Source organism: Lutra lutra, chromosome X, assembly GCF_902655055.1.
Source record: "Lutra lutra chromosome X, mLutLut1.2, whole genome shotgun sequence".
Taxonomy (NCBI): domain Eukaryota; kingdom Metazoa; phylum Chordata; class Mammalia; order Carnivora; family Mustelidae; genus Lutra; species Lutra lutra.
Window position 1 is genome coordinate 4,128,847 of NC_062296.1, and position 18,433 is coordinate 4,147,279.

The following is an 18,433-nucleotide window of genomic DNA, read 5'->3' on the forward strand; positions in this document are numbered from 1 at the left end:
TTTTTAATTTCAAATTCCACTTGTTCATTGCTGATATGTAGGAAAGTGACTAACCTTGTATCCTCCAACCTTGTTGTAGTCACTTAATAGTTTCAGGGGTGTAAGGAGGGTTTTTTTTTTGGCAAATCCTTTTGGGTTATCTACATTTTTCTCTTGAACAAAGACAGTTTTTGTTTCTGCCTTCCCAATCAGTATATCTTTTTTTCCTCTTGTCTTATTATAGTACGTAGGACTTCCACTAGGATGCTGAAAAGCACTGGGGAGCAGGGACATCATTGCCTTGTTTCCGATCTTGGAAGGAAAGCTTTAGTTTCTCACCGTCAAGTTTTGCAGATACTCTTTTTCAAGTTGAGGAAGTTCCCTTCTATTCCCAGTTTCCTGAGGGTAGTCCATTCTTTAAACAGGTATATAACTTTTCATTGTGTTGAAGAACTATGTTTTATTTCATTCTTTTTGATGAACACTTGGTCTGTTTCCATTTCTTTTTGCTATTTTAAGTGGTACTGTTGTGAACAACCTTGTACATACCTCTTTGGGCACATGTGCAAAAGTATTTTTCTGTAACAGGTGCCTAAAGGTGCAATTGCTGGGTTGAGAGATATGCATTTTTAATTAATTTTAATTTTTTAAATGTTGAAATAATTACAAACCTATAGGAAACTTGCAAATACAGTATAAAGCACTTCCCTCCACCAAATCACCTGAGAGTAAGTTGCTTACCTGATGCTCCATCAGTACCCCCCAGCATCTACAATATAACTTGAGGGTGCATTTCCTTCAAACAAGGACATCCTGCTATATCTCCTCAGCATAACCATTTGAATCAGGAAATAAATGTTGACGTATTACTACCATGTAATCCTTAGACCCAATTCAAGTTTCGTCAGTTGTCACAATAATGTCTAATAGAAGGAATCTCCATTTACTGATCACCTAGATTTCCCAGTTTTACCACATTTGCCCTGGTATGTAAGGTTGGGTCTAAATATTTTTTTCAGAAACATTTCAGACTCAGTCGCAAGCATGATGCTTATTACATCTTAATAGTAAAGTGTGCATTTCCTAAAAACAAGCACACTTTCTTTCCTGAGTGCTGTAAATCCAAAAGATCAGGAGCTTGACAGTGATCCAGTGTTACCATCTGGTCGATAGACCTCTTTCAGATTTCATTGAGTGCCCCAGTAATGCCCTTTATAGGTTCAGGATCCAATCCAGGATCACCTGTTGGATTTAGCTTTCACAATTTCCGTGATCTCCAGGATTGCTATGTAGTGCTGAAAGCTGTTAGCTCATGTTTTGTCCATTTCATAGTGTTTACAATGGGAGGGCTAATCTGATACCAGTTTCGCCATCATAGCAAGAAGCAAAAGTCTGCTTCAGAATTTTAGAAGCTAAGATATTAAGTGCTATGACTAAATTTTCTTGTGGATTATATGTTTTATAAAATACTGCATTTGTCCTGTTTAAAGGTTGGGATCTTGAGTTCCACCTTGTCATATTAATATTGCCAAATCTGTTTCCTTCCTTTTAAATGTCACCTGGTATATAGTTCTCTATTATAGTCTATTCTGTGTGTGATTATTTTGTTTTAGGTGTATATGTTGTTAACAGCATATAGTTATCTTTTTATTCTGTTTATCTTTTGATAGATTTACCCTCTTTACACTCAATTTTTTTTTATGATATAATTGTACATATTGTGTTAAAGTTCATGTTTTCTGTTTAATATGTTTCTTTTTTCTGTTTGGTGACTTTAGTTGGATTGATTTTTAGTTGTTGGTGTTGACCTTTTATTTTTTCTGTATCCTATATATAGTTTCTGTATCCTAATATATCTCTTCTATAGCCTAGACATCTCTTAATATTTTTTTTTTTTTTTGCTATGGGAAGTGGATTTTTAAAAATAGTTTTTTTTTTTTTTTTTTTTTTTTTTTTAGAACAGGTTTAGACTTACAATGCCAGGCTAGTATAGAGAGTCCTCATATGCTCTGCAATCGGTTTCCTGTATTTTTAACATTTTCCATTGGTGTTGTATCTCTGTCACAATTAATGAACCAATATCAGTGCACTATTATTAACTGAAGTCCATACTCTATTCGGATTTCCTTTGTTTTTATCTAAAGCCCCCCGCCCCATCGCTTCTCGGCCTTTTGGCTAAGATCTAGTGTAGTATCTAAAGTCCCCCCTTTTTTATTGTTCCAGGATCCAATCCACGTACCAGTGACCTATCTTCATTATAATTCCTTAGGGTCTTCAGGCTGTGCCAGTTTCTCAGACTTTTGTTTGTTTTTGATGACCTTGGTTTTGAGGAGTTCTGGTCACATATTTTGTAGGATTGGAATTTGTCTGATGTTTTTCCATTATTATATTGGGGTTATAGGTTTTTGAGTGAAGAACACACATGTGTAGGGGCTGTCTCATCCCATCCTATCAAGGGTATATACTATCAATGTGACCCATCACTGTTGATGTTACTCTGATACAGTGTTTCTTAGATTTCTCCACTGTAAAGTTACTCTCTTCTCCCACCTATATTTTCATACTGTAATCTGTGGAAGGAAGTCAGCACTTATGAAGTGGAGGGTTAGGTTTCATCTCCTTGAGCTAGAAATCTTTATGTAAATTGAGTTCTTCTATTTTATCCCTTTTGTGTATTTGTTTAATGTATATATCAGCATGGACCCAGGAAGATTTTGTCCTTTGGATTATAATCTAATATTATTTTGTTGATTAAATTGTCCAATTTTAGCTATTGGGAACTCTTTCATTTGACCCTGTGCCTCTTTGACATATACTTATTAATATCAGTATTTTAAAAAATACTTCATGGTGCTAGAAGATGCTTCAAACTCATATATTTCTTATTCCAACCCTGGAATCTGCCATTTCTCCAAGGAGTTCTGTTTTTCTTTAATTGGACAGTGGTATTTAGAAACCAAGATATGGGTGTACTCATTGCTACTGGGGTGTTATTGCTTCTAGGCCCTCTCAGGTGACAGACCAAAGGCATGTCTGCATATTAGCCCATGTCTATAAGTATTTCTGTATGTAACCGTCTGTGTGTATATTAAGCTACACATGATTCATACTGAGGTCTCCAACTCTAATCCATTATCATAGTGATCATTCCACCCTTTTTTAAAAACTTTTTTCTTTTTCTTTAAATTCAATTAACATATAATGTATTAGTTTCAGAGATAGACTTCATTGATTCATCAGTATTATGTAACACCAAGTGTTCGTTATATCACACACCTTCCTTAATGTCCATCACCCAGTTACCCCATCCTCCTACCCCCTCCCCTCCAGCAACCCTCAGTTTGTTTCCTATGAGTCTCTTACAGTTTGTCTCCATCTCTGATTTTGTCTTATTTTTCCCACTCCTCCACTATGAATCTTGTTTTGTTTCTTAAATTCCACATGTGAGTGAGAACATACGATAATTGTCTTTCTCTGACTGACTGATTTCACTTAGTATAATACCCTCCAGTTCCATCCATGTTTTTGCAAATGGCAAGATTTCCTTTTTTGATGGCTGAGTAGTATTCCACTATATATCTATATCTATACCTATACCACAACTTCTTTATCCATTCATCCGTCGATGACCATCTGGGCTCCTCCCATAGTTTGGCTTTATTGCTGCTATAAACATTAGAGTGCGGGTAACCCTTCGGATTACTACCTTTGTATCTTTGGGTAAATCCCTAGTAGTGCAATTGCTAAGTCATAGGGTAGCTCTTGAGGACTTTCAACTTCTTGAGGACCATTCATTATGTTTTCCAGAGTGGCTGCACCAGCTTGCATTCCCACCAACAGTGTAAGAGGTCTCCCCTTTCTCTGCATGCTTGCCAACATCTGTCATTTCCTGACTTATTAATTTTAGCCATTCTGACTGGTGTGAGGTGGTATCTCATTGTGTTTTTTTTAAATTTTTTTTTCAAAGATTTTATTTATTTATTTGACAGACGGAGATCACAAGTAGGCAGAGAGGTAGGCAGAGAGAGAGAGAAGAGGAAGCAGACTCCCTGTGGAGCAGACAGCCTGATGCGGGGCTCGATCCCAGGACCCCGGAATCATGACCTGAGCCAAAGGCAAAGACTTTAACCCACTGAACCACCCAGGCGAACCCTCATTGTGGTTTTGATTTGTATTTCCCTGATGCCAAGTGATGTGGAGCACTTTTTCAGGTGTCTGTTGGCCATTTGTGTGTCTTCCTTGGAGAAATGTCTGTTCATGTCTTCTGCCCATTTCTTGATTGGAATATATGTTTTTGGGTATTGAGTTTGATAAGTTCTTTATAGATCTTGGCTACTAACCCTTCATCTGATACGTCATTTGCAAATATCTTCTCCCATTTTGTAGGTTGTCTTTTGGTTTTGTCAACTGATTCCTTTGGTGTGCAAAAGCTTTTGATCTTGATGAAGCCCCAGTAGTTCATTCTTGCCCTTGTTTCCCTTGCCTTTGGCGATGTTTCTAAGAAGTTGCTGTGGCTGAGGTTGAAGAGGTTGCTGCCTGTGTTTTCCTCTAGGATTTTGATGGATTCCTGTCTCACTTTTAGGTATTTCATCCATTTTGAGTCTATTTTTGTGTATGGTTTAGGGAAATGGTCCAGTTTAATTTTTCTGCATGTGGCTGTCCAATTTTCCCAACACCATTTATTGAAGAGATGGTCTTTTTTCCATTGGATATTCTTTCCTGCTCTGTCAAAGATTAGTTGACCATAGAGTTGGGGGTCCATTTCTGGAGACTCTATTCTGTTCCAGTGATCTATGTCTGTTTTTGTGCCAGTATCATACTGTCTTGATGATTACAGGTTTGTAATAGAGCTTAAAGTCTGGGATTGCAATGCCCCTGGGTTTGGTTTTCCTTTTCAACATTCGTTTGGCTCTTCAGGGTCTTTTCTGGTGCCATACAAATTTTAGGATTATTTGTTCCAGCTCTGTGAAAAAGGTTGATGGAATTTTGATAGGGATTGCCCTGAAAGTATACATTACTTTAGGTAGCACAGACATTTTAACAATATTTATTCTTCTAATCCATGAGCATGGGATGTTGTTCCATTTCTTTGTGTCTGCCTCAATTTCTTTCATAAGTGCTCTATAGTTTTCTGAGTATAGATCCTTTGCCTCTTTGGTTAGGTTTATTCCTAGGTATCTTAGATTTTTGGAGCAATTGTAAATGGGATCAGCTCCTTAATTTCTCTTTCTTCTGTCTCATTGTTACTGTATCGAAAAGCAACTGATTTCTGTGCATTGAGTTTATATCCTGCCACTTTGCTCAATTCCCACTTAAGTTCTAGAAATTTGGGGGTAGAGTCTTTTTGGGTTTTCCACATAGAATGTCTATAATCTGTGAAGAGTGAGCATTTGACTGTTTCTTTGCCAATTCAGATGCCTTTTAATTCTTTTTGTTTTCTGATTGTTGAGGCTTGGACTTCTCATACTGTGTTGAACAGTAGTGGTGAGAATGGACAGCCCTGCTGTGTTCCTGACCTTATGAGAAAAGCTCTGTCTTTCCCACTGAGAATGATATTCACTGTGGGTTTTTTGTATATGGCTTATATAATCTTGAGGTATGTTCCCTCTATCCCTATGCTGTGCAGAGTTTTAATCAAGAAAAGATGCTGTAATTTGTCCAGTGTTTTTTCTGCATCTATTGACAGGATCTTATGGTTCTTGTCCTTTCTTTTATGTATGTGGTATATGACGTTGATTGATTTGTGGATGTTGTACCATCCTTGTAGCCCAGGAATAAATCCCACTTGGTTGTGGTGAATAATCCTTTTATTATACTGGTTGGTCCTATTGGCTAGTATCTTGGTGAGAATTTTGGCATCTTTGTTCATCAGGGGTATTGGTCTGTAATTCTCCGTTTTGGTGGGGTCTTTGTCTGGTTTTGGGATGAAGGTAATGCTGGCTTTACAGAAGGAGTTTAGAAGTTTTACTTACATTTTTATTTTTTGAAACAGTCTCAGAAGAATAGGTGTTAATTCTTTAAATGTTGGGTAGAATTCTGTTGGGAAGCCATCCAGCCCTGATCTCTTTGTTGGGGAGATTTTTTGATTAGTGCTTCAGTTTCTTTGCTGCTTATGGGTCTGTTCAAGTTTTCTATTTCTTCCTGGTTCAGTTTTGGTAGTTCATACCTCTCTAGGAATGCATCCATTTCTTCCAGATTGCCTAATTTGTTTGCATATAGTTACTTATAGTATGTCCTCATAATTGTATTTCCTTGGTGTTGGTTGTGATCTCTCCTCTTTCATTCATGATTTTATTAATTTGGGTCCTTTCTCATTTCTTTTTGTTAAGTCTGGCCAGGGATTTATCCATTTTATTCTTTCAAAGAACCAGCTCTTAGTTCTGTTGATCTGTTCTACTGTTCTATTGGTTTCTCTTCCATTATTTTTTTCCCTTTAATCTCTGTTATTTTTCTTATCCTGCTGGGTTTAGGCTTTATTTGCTGGGTTTTTTTTCCCCCCAGCTCCTTTAGGTGTAAGGTTAGGTTGTGTATTTGAGACGTTTCTTATTTCTTGAGAAAGGATTGTATTGCTATCTACTTCCCTCTTAAGACTGCCTTTGCTGCATCCCAAAAGTTTTGAAGAGTTGTGTTTTCATTTTCATTTGTTTCCATGAATTTTTAAAATCTTCTTTAATTTCCTGGTTGACCCATTCATTCTTTAGTAGGTATGCTCTTTAGCCTCCATGTATTTGAGTTCTTTCCAGATTTCCTCTTAGGATTGAGTTCCTGTTTTAAAAACACTGTTGTCTGAAAATATGCAGGGAATGATCCCACTCTTTCGGTACCAGAGGAGACCTGATTTGTGACCCAGTATTTCATCTATTTTGGAGACTGTTCCATGTTCACTCAAGAGGAATGTGTGTTCTCTTGCTATAGGATGAAATGCTCTGAATGTATCTGTGAAGTCCATCTGCTGCAGTGTGTCATTCAAAGCCCTTGTTTCCTTGTTGATCTTCTGCTCAGATGACTGTCCTTTGCAGTGAGGGGGCATGTTAAAGTCCCCTTCTGTTACTGTATTATTATCAATGTGTTTCTTTAATTTTATTAATTGGTTTATATAAGTGGCTAACCCCATGTTGGTGTCATAGATATTTATAATTGTTAGATCTTCTTGTTGGATAGACCCTTTAATTTTGATATGGTGTCCTTCCTCATCTCTTATTACAGTCTTTGGTTTAAAATCTTACTTCTCTGATATAAGGATTACCACCCCAGCTTTCTTTTGATGTTCATTAGTATGATAAATGGTTTTCCACCCACTCAGTTTTAGTCTGGATGTGTCTTTAGGTGTGCAGTGAGCCTCTTGCGGACAGCATATAGGTAGGTCTTGCTTTTTTATCCAGTCTGATGCCCTGTGTCTTTTGATTGGGGGCATTTAGCCCATTTACAATCAAGTAAGTATTGAAAGATGTGAATTTAGTGCCATTATATTACTATATATTCATATGTATCTATTATTAAAATAACTGTTTCTGTATATTGCCTCTGTTCCTTTCTTGTCTGTGGTACTTTTGGGCTCTCTCTTTCCTTAAAGGATCCCTTTTAATGTTTCTTGCAGGACTGGTTTAGTGATCACAAATTCTTTTAGTTAAACTGTTTGTCCAGGGAACTTTTTATCTCTCCTATTTTGAATGACAGCCTTGCTGGATAAAGTATTCTTGGCTGTGTATTCTTCTCATTTAACACTATGAATATCTCATGCCAGTCCTTTCTGGCCTGCCAGGTCTCTGTGGATAGGTCTGATGCCAGTATAATGTTCCTACCCTTTTAGGTTATGGACCTCTTGTCCTTAGCTGCTGTCAGGGTCTTCTCTTTGTCTTTGAGATTTGCAAGTTCCCCTTGTTAACTTATATTTACTGATTTTTGAGGAGTTCTCTGTGCCTCCTGGACTTGAATGCCTGTTTTCTTCCCCCGATTAGGGAAGTTCTCAGCTATAATGCGCTCCAATATACCTTCTGTCCCTCTCTCTTTCTTCTTCTTCTGGGATCCCAATTATTCTGTTGTTCCACTTTGACAGTATCACTTATCTCCAGAATTCTCCCCTCGTGATCCAGTAGATTTATCTTTTTCTCAGCTTCTTTAGTCTCCATAATTTTGTCTTCTGTATCACTAATTCTCTCTTCTGCCTCATTTATCCTAGCAGTTAGAGCCTTCATTTTTTATTGTACCTCATTAATAGCTTTTTTAAAATTTTAGCTTGATTAGATTTTAGTTCTTTTATTTCTCCAGAAAGGGATTCTCTAGTGTCATCCATGCTTCTTTCAATCCCAGCTAGTATCTTCATCGTTGTTAATTCTGAACTCTAGTTTCAACTTCTGCTTATATCCATACTGATTAGGTCCTTGGCAGTCAGTACTGCCTCTTGTTCTCTTTTTTGAGGTACGTTTTTCTCTCTTGTCTTTCTTTCTGGAGAAGAATAGATGAATGAGAGAACATAATACTAAAATGACAACAATGACCTCAGAGAAATATACCCTAAACAAATCAGAAGAGACCTGAAATTGAAAAAAAAAAAAGGAAAAAATAAGAGAATCAGATGGTTGAACAGAACAGATCCGTACACACTGGATCCTGTGTGTATTTTGGTTTGTTTGTTAGAAAACTAGATCCTAAAATTGTAAAGAAAGAAAAACTTACAGGTACAAAAATAAAATTACATACAGTGAAAGGATAGACTGTAACTGTAAAAAATGAAAAAAGATTTACAGTTGATAAAATAAGAAATTGGTTGTAAAAGGAATGAGAAAGAAAATTAAAATTGAAAGACCAAGGAATCATGGGGAAAAACCCTATGAATTCTGTGTGCCGTATTTCCCTAATGCCGGAGTTTTGCATTTCTCTATGATCATAAACTTGGTCTTGGCTGGATGTTCTTGCTTATCTTCTAGGGGAGGGGCCTGCTGCATTGATTCTCAGATGTCTTTGCCCCAGGTAGATTTGCACTGCCCTTGTAGGGGGGCAAGGCTATGTCACCTGTTGGGTTTGCTTTCGGGAGCTTTCATCCTCCAAAGGCTTTCCGGGCAGCTTTAGAGGATGAGAATGAAGATGGCGGCCTCCCAGTCTCCAGCCCTGGAGCCCAAAGCTTGGTTTCCCACTTCTCAGTGCACCCTCAGAGAAATACGGCCAGTCATTCCTGTCTCCCTGGTCTCTGGCCACACTCCATGCTTGTGTGGCATGTGACTGAGCATTTCTATCACAGGTACAAGACCCCATTTTGAGTCTCCAAACCCTGCAGACTCCTGTTGCACACTCCCACGCTGTTCCTTCCAGGGGAAGAAGGGAAGTCTTGTTGCAGTTCTGCCGCTCCCTGGGCCCCTGCTCTGAGAGCAGTGGCCTGACTGTGCCACTGTTTGTGGTATGTGGCAACCCCAACCTGAGAGCCCACTCCTGGGCTCACTGTTTGCTGCCAGCTTCCCTGCTCTGATGCCTGAGAGCTCTGCTGCACTCAGGCACCCCCAGTGCCTATGACCTGGGGATCCTGAGACCACACTGTCCCACCTAGCATCCGCCCCCGTTTAGCCACCTGAGTGATGTCCCTCATCAGACTTCTAAAAGTTCTGATTTGGCATTCAGCTGCTTATGGCTTATGGCTTATAGCTGGCTTATGGAGGCTCCCTCCCCCCATGGTTTATCTTTGCCTCGATTCACTTCTCTGCACCCGACCTTGCAGAAAGTGATCGTTTTTCTATTTGCAGAGTTGCAGCTGTTCTTCTCTTATATCTCCAGTTGAGTTCGTAGGTGTTGAGAATAATTTGATAGCTAGCTAGCTGAATTCCTGGGACCGGACGAAAGTAAGGTCTCCTACTCCCCTGCCGTCTTGGACTCCTCCCATTCTAGCTCTCTCTTACCTACAGTCTCGCTCTCCAGCAGTGAGAAACCAGGCTTCTACAGTTCATCACCCACTTACCCATTTGTTCAGTTCTAGTATGCATGCGTAATAGTTTGAGAAGTGATAATACATATACTCCTCTGGGAAACTTCGTGCCCATATGGGGGGAATGATAGGTGTCAGGTCCAAAAGCCAGCAGAGTTGGGCAGATGAGTCCGCCTCTGAGAACAGATTCTCTTGTAAAAAGCTTTTCCCTCAAGCCTTTTTTTTTTTTTTAGATTTTATTTGAGAGACAGAAATCACAAGCAGGCAGAGAGGCAGGCAGAGAGAGGAGGAAGCAGGCCCCCGCTGAGCAGAGAGCCCGATGCAGGGCTCAATCCCAGGACCCTGAGATCATGACCTGAGCTGAAGGCAGAGGCTTTAACCCACTGAGCCACCCAGGTGCCCCCCCCTCAAGCCTTTTAAGTGGTGTGTAATCAGAGCTGCTCATCTAGATACGGATACTGGGGTTGGGGGAAGGTACCCTGGATTGACACAGAGCAGTGCAGAGTTTACAAGATGTGGAGGGGGATGTAAGAACCTGGCTCATAATCAGTGGAGCTTTGGACCGCAGTATTCCTTGTTGCAAGGTGTACATTCTATGGGCTGGGCTTGGTGATCTGTGCAGTTGAGCCTTCAGCTTCTAGTGGACAGAAGACTGTGATCGGTAAACTTGGTGAGATTCAATGCTAGATGATCTCAAGATCCTTAATTATATCTGCGAAAACCATTTTTCCATTTTGTTTTTGGTGGAGATAAGTTGATTGTAGAAGGAAATCAACTCAATGTGTCTTTGGATGGCTTCTACCAGTTTCCTTTTGTGACATTAATCTTCATGACACCCTCTAAAGGGAAACAACGATTACAAGAAACTATTTCAGAATGATTTTGTTTTATGGAAAAATAATTAAATTTTAAAAATCTTTTTTTTTTTAATTTTTAGGATCTGGGGACTCTGATTTTCGTCTGGAGGATGCGTTGAAAGAAACTTCCTCAGTAAAGCGTGAGTAGTAATCAAACTATTAAAAACAAACAATAGTGATTAATATGCACCACCCACTCAGAATATACACCCAAGGAAAACACTTTTTGTCTGTACTGATCGGATATAATAGGGGTATCATAAATTGCATTATTTAAAAGCAAATCTGAATATTTAACATCATTTGTTTCCTTTGCGAAGAATACCACACAATGTGTAACAGCTGATACAGCATTTTCCCCAGTGGCCTTAGAAGACTGCCTTTCCCTAGCTCAAGGAAAAAGTACTTTGAAGTGAATAAGAGATTTGTTTTTCCTTCTAGATTTTTTTTTTTAAGAATGGTTTTTCTTAAAATGGTGTCTACATGTAAACTCTCAAATGCTACACTTTGTTGTCCATTTCTCTTTACATTTTTTTGAAAAAAAAAAAACACTTTTTTTTTTTAAAATGTGAACATTAGAAAGTAAAACCGAGATTTTCTGTGACCCCTCCCCATCCTACTAATGTCCTTCCCATCCCAGGAGGAAACTGCTGAGTCCGTCTGGAATATGCTGGTCCCAGGTGATTTTCTGTGCTGTTACGCACATCCGTACACATAGATTGGTGTTTTTGTTTCACATGATGTGTGAGGCTTTTTCTTTTAGTTACGCATGTATTACTGGACAACCTTTTTTGAATTTAGTAAGTATTGAAGACTTGAGTGAGTGTTATCTCAGTTTTATAAACTGTCAGGCTTAAACCCACCGAAACGTGTTCTCTCACCGATCCGGAGGCCAGGGGTCCAAAGTGAAGGTGTCGGCGGGGCCACGCTCCCTCTGCAGGCTCGAGCACAGGAAGCTTCCTGGCCGGGCACACCTGTGGTGGCTTGTAGCTGCCTCACTCCGGTCTCTGCCTCCTCCATGTTTACAGAGCCTTCTCCTTTGTGTGGTGTTGTCTTCTCTTGTCTCTTCTGGGGGTTCTTTTTGTTGGATTTAGAACTCACCTGGATAATGCTGCATGATCTCGTCTCAGGTGTCCTTAATGACATCTGCAAAGACTGTTTTTCCAAATAGGGTTCCCGTTTATGGCATCTGCAGATTAGGACTCCACTATATATTTGGGGGGCCACTGTGGGACCACATCATTATATCTATACTTCACACGCAACCTTGGGCTTCATGGAGCTGGCATCCCAGTGACGTGGCTCTGGCCGTGTCCAGTGCTGCCCTTTCCTTACTGGCCGATGTGTGATTTGCTTTCATTTTGCATAATTACAAATAGGGCTTCAGTGAACATTCTTCTCCATATCTTTTGTGTATCAGGTCAGTGGGACTATCACGCTGAAGGGTATATGTATTTTCTGTTTTATTAGATTCTGCCAAATTGTTTCCAAAATGAATATACCATTATATATTCACTGAATACCATTCAGTTCCTTTTCTTCCAGATGTGCACATCAACGAGATTTTATTAGTCAAAGGCATTTTACCAATATGATGGTCAAAATATCTTAGTGCTGTATCATGCATTTTCCTCATTGTAGTGAGACAGAGCATCATTTCATATATTTATTGGCCATTTGTATTTTCCTCTTTGGTAAATTAGCTGTTCATATCCCTTCCCCATTTTTTTTCTGCCGGTTTTCTTGTCTTTTTCTTATGGGTTTGAGGAGTCTCTGTGTATTCTGGATTGAGAAAGGCAGGGGCTCTGGAGCCAGACTTCTTGTGGCCGAACCCTGCCTCTGCCACTTCCTGCCACCTTGGGTGAGTCTCCTGACTTCTCTGTGCCTCCATTTCCTTGTGTCTCTCGTGAGGTTAATAATAAGCCCAACCTCCTAGGATTATTGGAAGGATTAGGTGAGTTGGCCCGTGTAAAGTGCTCAGCACAGGACTGGTACAAGTTCAGAGCTCAGTGAGTGTTGGCCGTTATATTGTTCCTTGATTCGACTCTGGCTGAGTTTCTGGTGTCAGTCAAGGCTACATGAGGAATGCATGCCTACATAAACTGACCAACACACTGAAAGCAATTCTTATCAAAATCCCAGCTAGAATTTTTACAGAAACAGACAAGCTGATTCTAAAATTCATACGAAATTCAGGGGACCCCAAATTGCCAAATTGTCTTGGAGCACCTGCGTGGCTTAGTAGGTTAAGCATCCAACCCTTGATTTCAGCTCAGGTCACGATCTCAGGGTCATGAGATCGAGCCCCACATCAGGTTCCGTGCTGGGTGTGGTATGGAGCCTGCTGAAGATTCTCTCCCTGCCCCCCCCGCGCCCCATGCTCATTCATGCTCTGTCTCTCTCTCTGTAAATTTAAAAAAAAAATTGCCAAACTAATCTTGAAAAAAAGAAAAAGTCGGAGGACTCACACTTCCTAATTTTAGAACTTACTACAAACCTGCAGTGATCAAGGCAGTGTGGCACTAGCATGAAGAGACCTGGAGTTTAGTGGAATAGAATTGGAGAGTCTAGAAATAAACCATTATATCTATGGCCAGTTGACTTTTGACAAAGATGCCGGGACTGCCCAATGGGGAAGGAATAATCTCTTGAATAAACAGTGCTGGGACAGCTGCATATCCAGTTGCCAAAGAATGAAGTTGGACCCTTGCCTCACACCTTATAAAAAAATTAACTCAAACTGGATGATAAACCTGAAACCAAAAATCTCTTAGAAGTTCATTTTTAGGGGCGCCTGGGTAGCTCAGTGGGCTAAGCCTCTGCCTTCGGCTCAGGTCATGATCCCAGGGTCCTGGGATCGAGCCCTGCATCAGACTGTCTGCTCAGCAGGGAGCCTGCTTCCTCCTCTGTCTCTCTCTCTGCCTGCCTCTCTGCCTACTTGTGATCTCTGTCTGTCAAATAAATAAATAAAATCTTGTTTTTTTTTTTTAATTCGTTTTCATGTGTGCTGTGAGGTGAGAGCTTAGAGTATTCTCAGGATTTTCCTGCGTGTGCTCACGTCCTGTACGTGCCAGGTGGCCTTTCGGATTCCCCGGGGAAAAACACTTAGTTTATTAGCAGTGATGGTTTTAATGAAATCATGTAACATCTCCCCAAACAAACATGACCAGAAAAACCAAAAACCTAAATATAAAGACCCCCCAATTAGGAAATTTGTTACTTTCCTAATGGGGGACTTTTAAGTATTTACATCCTTTTCTCCGTTGGGAGAAGGCAAACCTCACCCGCTCTTCATCAGCACCCATCAGCCAGTGTGCCCGGGACCCGTCGGAGCCCCAGCACGTGGTGTCTTTGGTTGAATAACATTCTCCAAAAGCTCATCACTTTTTTTTTCTGTCTTAGCTTACATTTCATGCTACTGAGATTCAGAGAGATAGATCTGTTGATTTCTCCTCGGCTCAATTACGTTTTCTGGTGGAGAATGTTCTAGTTTGTATCTTGTACGTTTCTTGGGTAAACAATCCCCGAACCTCCTAGGTCAGGGTATTGTCAGTGACCTTCATTCATCCGTCACCAGTGTTTGAGTGCCTGCTTGCTGCCCTGAGCACAGGCCTAACCCCTACCATCCAGGTGCTGGGTGTACTGTAGGGGTTAGGCCTGTGCTCATGATGTCAATTTCTCTGAAGAGACACAGTGCATGAAATAATTTCAGATCTCACTGAGTACTCTGGAGCAAATAAAACCGGTTGACAGGATAGGGAGGGCCCGAGGAGGTGGTAAGTGGTGGCTAGTTTAGATGAAGTGGAAAAGGCCTCCCTGATGAGAGGTGACCCGCAAGGAGTGGGGGAAGCGCTGTCAAGGCCAGAAGATCAGGTGTAAGAGTCCTGAGGCAGAAGAGGACTGAGCTGTCTCTGGGACTCCGAAGATGGCCTGTGTGACTAGAGTGTGGAGGGTGCTGGAGAAAAGACAGAATTCAGAAGGGGCTGGATCATATAGGGCCTTCTAGGACATGGTGACCACTTTAGTCTAAGTACAAGGTGAAGCTTCTGGAGTAGTATTTTGAAAGCTACGTTATCGAGCTATAATTCACATACTGTAATTCACCTATTTTAAAGTGTGCAATCCAGTGGCTTTTAGTACATTTACAGGGTTGTGCAATTATCACTAGAGTCCATTTTGTTTTGCTTTTAAAGACTTTGACAGTGAATACAAGCAGGGGGAGGGACAGAGGCCGAGGGAGAAGAAGACTCTCCACTGAGTGGGGAGCCCGATGTAGGGCTCGATCCTAGGACCCCAAGATCATGACCTAAGCCGGAGGCAGAGGCTTAACCCACTGAGCCACCCAGGTGCCCCCACTACAGTCCATTTTAGAACATTTTCATCGCCTCAAAAAGAAGCTGTACCCTTCAGCTGTCCATCCCCTTTTTTCCCTCTTACAGATATTTCATATAAATGGAGTCATATAACGTGGACTTCACTTGTGGCTTCTTTTACTTAGCACAGTATTTTCAAGGTCACCCCTGTTGCTTTCAGAACTGCTTCTCTGTCCCTTCTCCCACCCTGTCTTTCCATCTCCACCCCTTTTCCCTCCTTCTCTTCCTTCTGCGGTGTGTGTAGTCATCTCACAGGGAGCACACTACTGCTTTTGCCCTATGAAGCTTCTTTTCTTTTCTTTCTTTCTTTCTTTTTTAGTTATTTATTTGTAGGAGGGGAGGGCAAAGGGAGAGACTCTGAAGCAGACTCCCTGCTGAGCAGGGTTAGGGCCCAACTCGGGGCTCGATCCCAGGACCTTGAGATCATGACCTGAGCTGAAGTTAAGAGTTGATTGCTTAACTGACTGAGCCACCCAGGTGCCCCTGCCCTATAAAGCTTATGAGTTTCCCCTTTTCTCGGAAGGCCACGGACACCATCATTAAGCCCTCTTGGGGGAACCTGGCCAGTGTTGTTTACTGTGATGTCATAGGCTCATGTTAAAAAGAAACCCTCTGGACGGAGTGCCATATTGCTAGCAACGTTTACTGAGCAGCAGAGATGCTCTTCTAAGTTAGTCATTTTGAGAAAAGCTTCACAGAAATAGGTTTCTTTATTTTAGGAGCTCACCGCTTTCATGAAGTTGACCTACTGTTCTAATTCCTTGATAAGTAGCTAGACTTTCCTCCTCTCAATTATGGATAATAAATCCCATTTAAAGGTTCACGACAGGAAAACCTGTAGTTAATAGTATCTTAAAAAATCACACAAATCCACACTAACATTCTACATCCTCGCAGGCTCGGGCTGTGACAGAGCTGTAGGTTCCGCACGCGTGGTAAGGAATGAGCTCTTGAAATGGCACCTGCAGATTTTCAGAGGAACCGCACTTCTCCAGAAACCGTGTACTTGGGCAGAACTCCACAGAGCTATTAACGATCACGACTGCGTGGTACTGGGATAGGATAGACATGATTAGGTCAATCAAATAGAACGGGAGTCCAAAAAGAAACCCTTATTAGGTCTCTGGCCAGTTGACCTAAAATAAAAAAGTCTGGAAGAAGAAATATCCTTCCATGAGCTGTTTGAGTGCTGCGGATTTTAAAGTACTATTGCATAAGGCGGGCACATATTGTGTGGAGCACTGGATGTGGTGCATAGACAGTGAATGCTGGAACACTGGAAAGAAAAAAAAATAAAAATTTTAAAAAAAGAATTAAAAAAAATACTAATACATAAGTGACCATTGCTTTTATGAGAATTGCTCAAATAATGGTTTCAGTAATGTATCACCACAATATAGATACACAGAGCCTCCTTTTAAATTTTACAGCTTAAAGTCAAATGGAAATTATAGACCTAAAATCCTCTCCAAACTGTTGATGAGCTGGATTAAAAAGTATATGTATAATGATGGTAGGTCATCACACATGGTCCTCTCATCAACCCACCCCCTGGTGTGGTCTTCACACTGAGGCGAGCGTTGGTGCCCCAGAAGCCTTCCCAAGGAGGAAGCAGGCATGGTCGCTTTAAGGGAAAGACTTGCCATTGTCTCAACTTCCAGCTGTACTTTATTAAAACTGGATGATGGTGGACTAAACCTGTAGTCGTGGACATGATCTCCTTTCCCACTGATCCCTCTTTGTTTAAAAAAGTACTGAAGTAAAATTCACAAAACCTAAAATCGGCTGTTTGAACACATTCACAGTGTTGGGCAACCACCGTGTCTATCCGGTCCCCACACATTTCCATCCCTCCAAAGTAAAATCCCTTACCCGGGAAGCCGTTTTTCCTCCTTCCCCCTCTCCCCTTGCCCCAGACAGTCACCAATGTACTTTATCAGTTGATTTATCTACTCTGGGTATTTCGTGTAAATGGCATCATATAATACGTGACGTTTTGTCGTTCATTTAGCAGAATGTCTTGGAGGCTCACCCACCGTATAGCCTGCATATCGGTGCTTCGTTCTCTTTATGACTGCTGCGCCATTGTATGGCTAGACCACACTTTGCTCATTCATCGGCTGACGGCTGTTTTCTCACAGCTATTGAGAATCAGGTTGCGATGAACATGGATGTGCAGACCCCTGAGATCCTGATTTCATTTCTTGCAGATAGAAGCCCAGAAGTAGTGTTGCTCGATCCAGCGGTAGTCCTATTTTTGTCCTTTTATGAGGAAGCACCATTCTGTTTCCATGCTGGCTGTACCATTTTATGTTCCCTCCGACAGTGTGCAAGGGTTCCCTTTTCCCGACAACCTTACCAGCATGTTACCTTTTGTGTGTGTGTTTTTAAATAATAATCATCTTAACAGCTGAGGTGGTCTCTCATTTTGATTTGCGTTTTCCTGATTAGTGATGATGAGCGCATCTTTTCATATACCTGTTGGCCATTTCTTTGAAGAACTAGCTAAGTCCTTTGCCCATTTTCTAACCAGATTACTTGTTTTGCTACAGAGTTGTAGGATTTCCTTACGTATTTTGTATATGAACCCCTTATCAGATATATGATCTGCAAATATTTTCTCTCATTCCATACATTGCCTTTTCATTTTGTTGACTGTTTGCTTTGCTGCACAGAAGCCTTTTGATTTGATACAGTCACACTTGTCTGTTTCTGCTTTTGTTCCCTGTACTTTGGGTATCACATCCAAGAAATCGTTGTTAGGTCTGATGTCAATTTTTTTCCTGTTTTTTTCCCTAAGGGTTTTTTGGTTCTGGCTTTATGTTCATGTCTTTATTTTCCAATTAAAAAAAAAAGATTATAGCCCTTCTAGTAGGGATGAAGTAGAACCTCATTGTGGTTTTTATTTGTGTTTCCCTGGTGACTGAGGACGTCTTTATACATACTGAATGCCAGAGTTTCATCAGATACTATTTATAAATATTTTCTCCCATTTCGTAGGTTATCTTTTTAGTTTTTGAAAATGTACTTAGATGCACGGAGGTTTTCAGTTTTGATGAAGTTTAATTTATCCTTTTTCTTTTTTTGCTCATGCCTTTGGTGTCGTCTCTGAAAATTTGTGGCCAGATTGATCTGTTTTGCGGTAATTTTGTATATAGTGTGAGGTGAGGGCCAACCTCATTTTTCTGCATGTGGATATCCAGTTGTCCCAGCAACGTTTATCAAAAAGACCATTCTTTTCCCCCATTGAATGGTCTTGGCACCCTCTTGAAAATCAATGACCATAAATATGTGGGTTCCTTCTGAACTCT

General features: G+C 40.6%; 1 protein-coding gene and 1 pseudogene across 7 annotated transcripts in view; both read left to right on the forward strand.

Annotated features, from left to right (window-relative positions):
* Nucleotides 1-18,433, forward strand: part of CD99L2 (CD99 molecule like 2) — an 89,198-nt gene that overhangs the window by 39,212 nt on the left and 31,553 nt on the right. For all 7 annotated transcript variants that reach the window (XM_047715851.1, XM_047715850.1, XM_047715853.1 and 4 more), the window contains exon 2: nt 10,830-10,889. In XM_047715851.1, the coding sequence (XP_047571807.1) occupies nt 10,830-10,889 (60 nt within the window). The remainder of the gene's footprint in view (nt 1-10,829; nt 10,890-18,433) is intronic.
* On the forward strand, nt 2,135-2,210 carry LOC125092570 (uncharacterized; annotated as a pseudogene).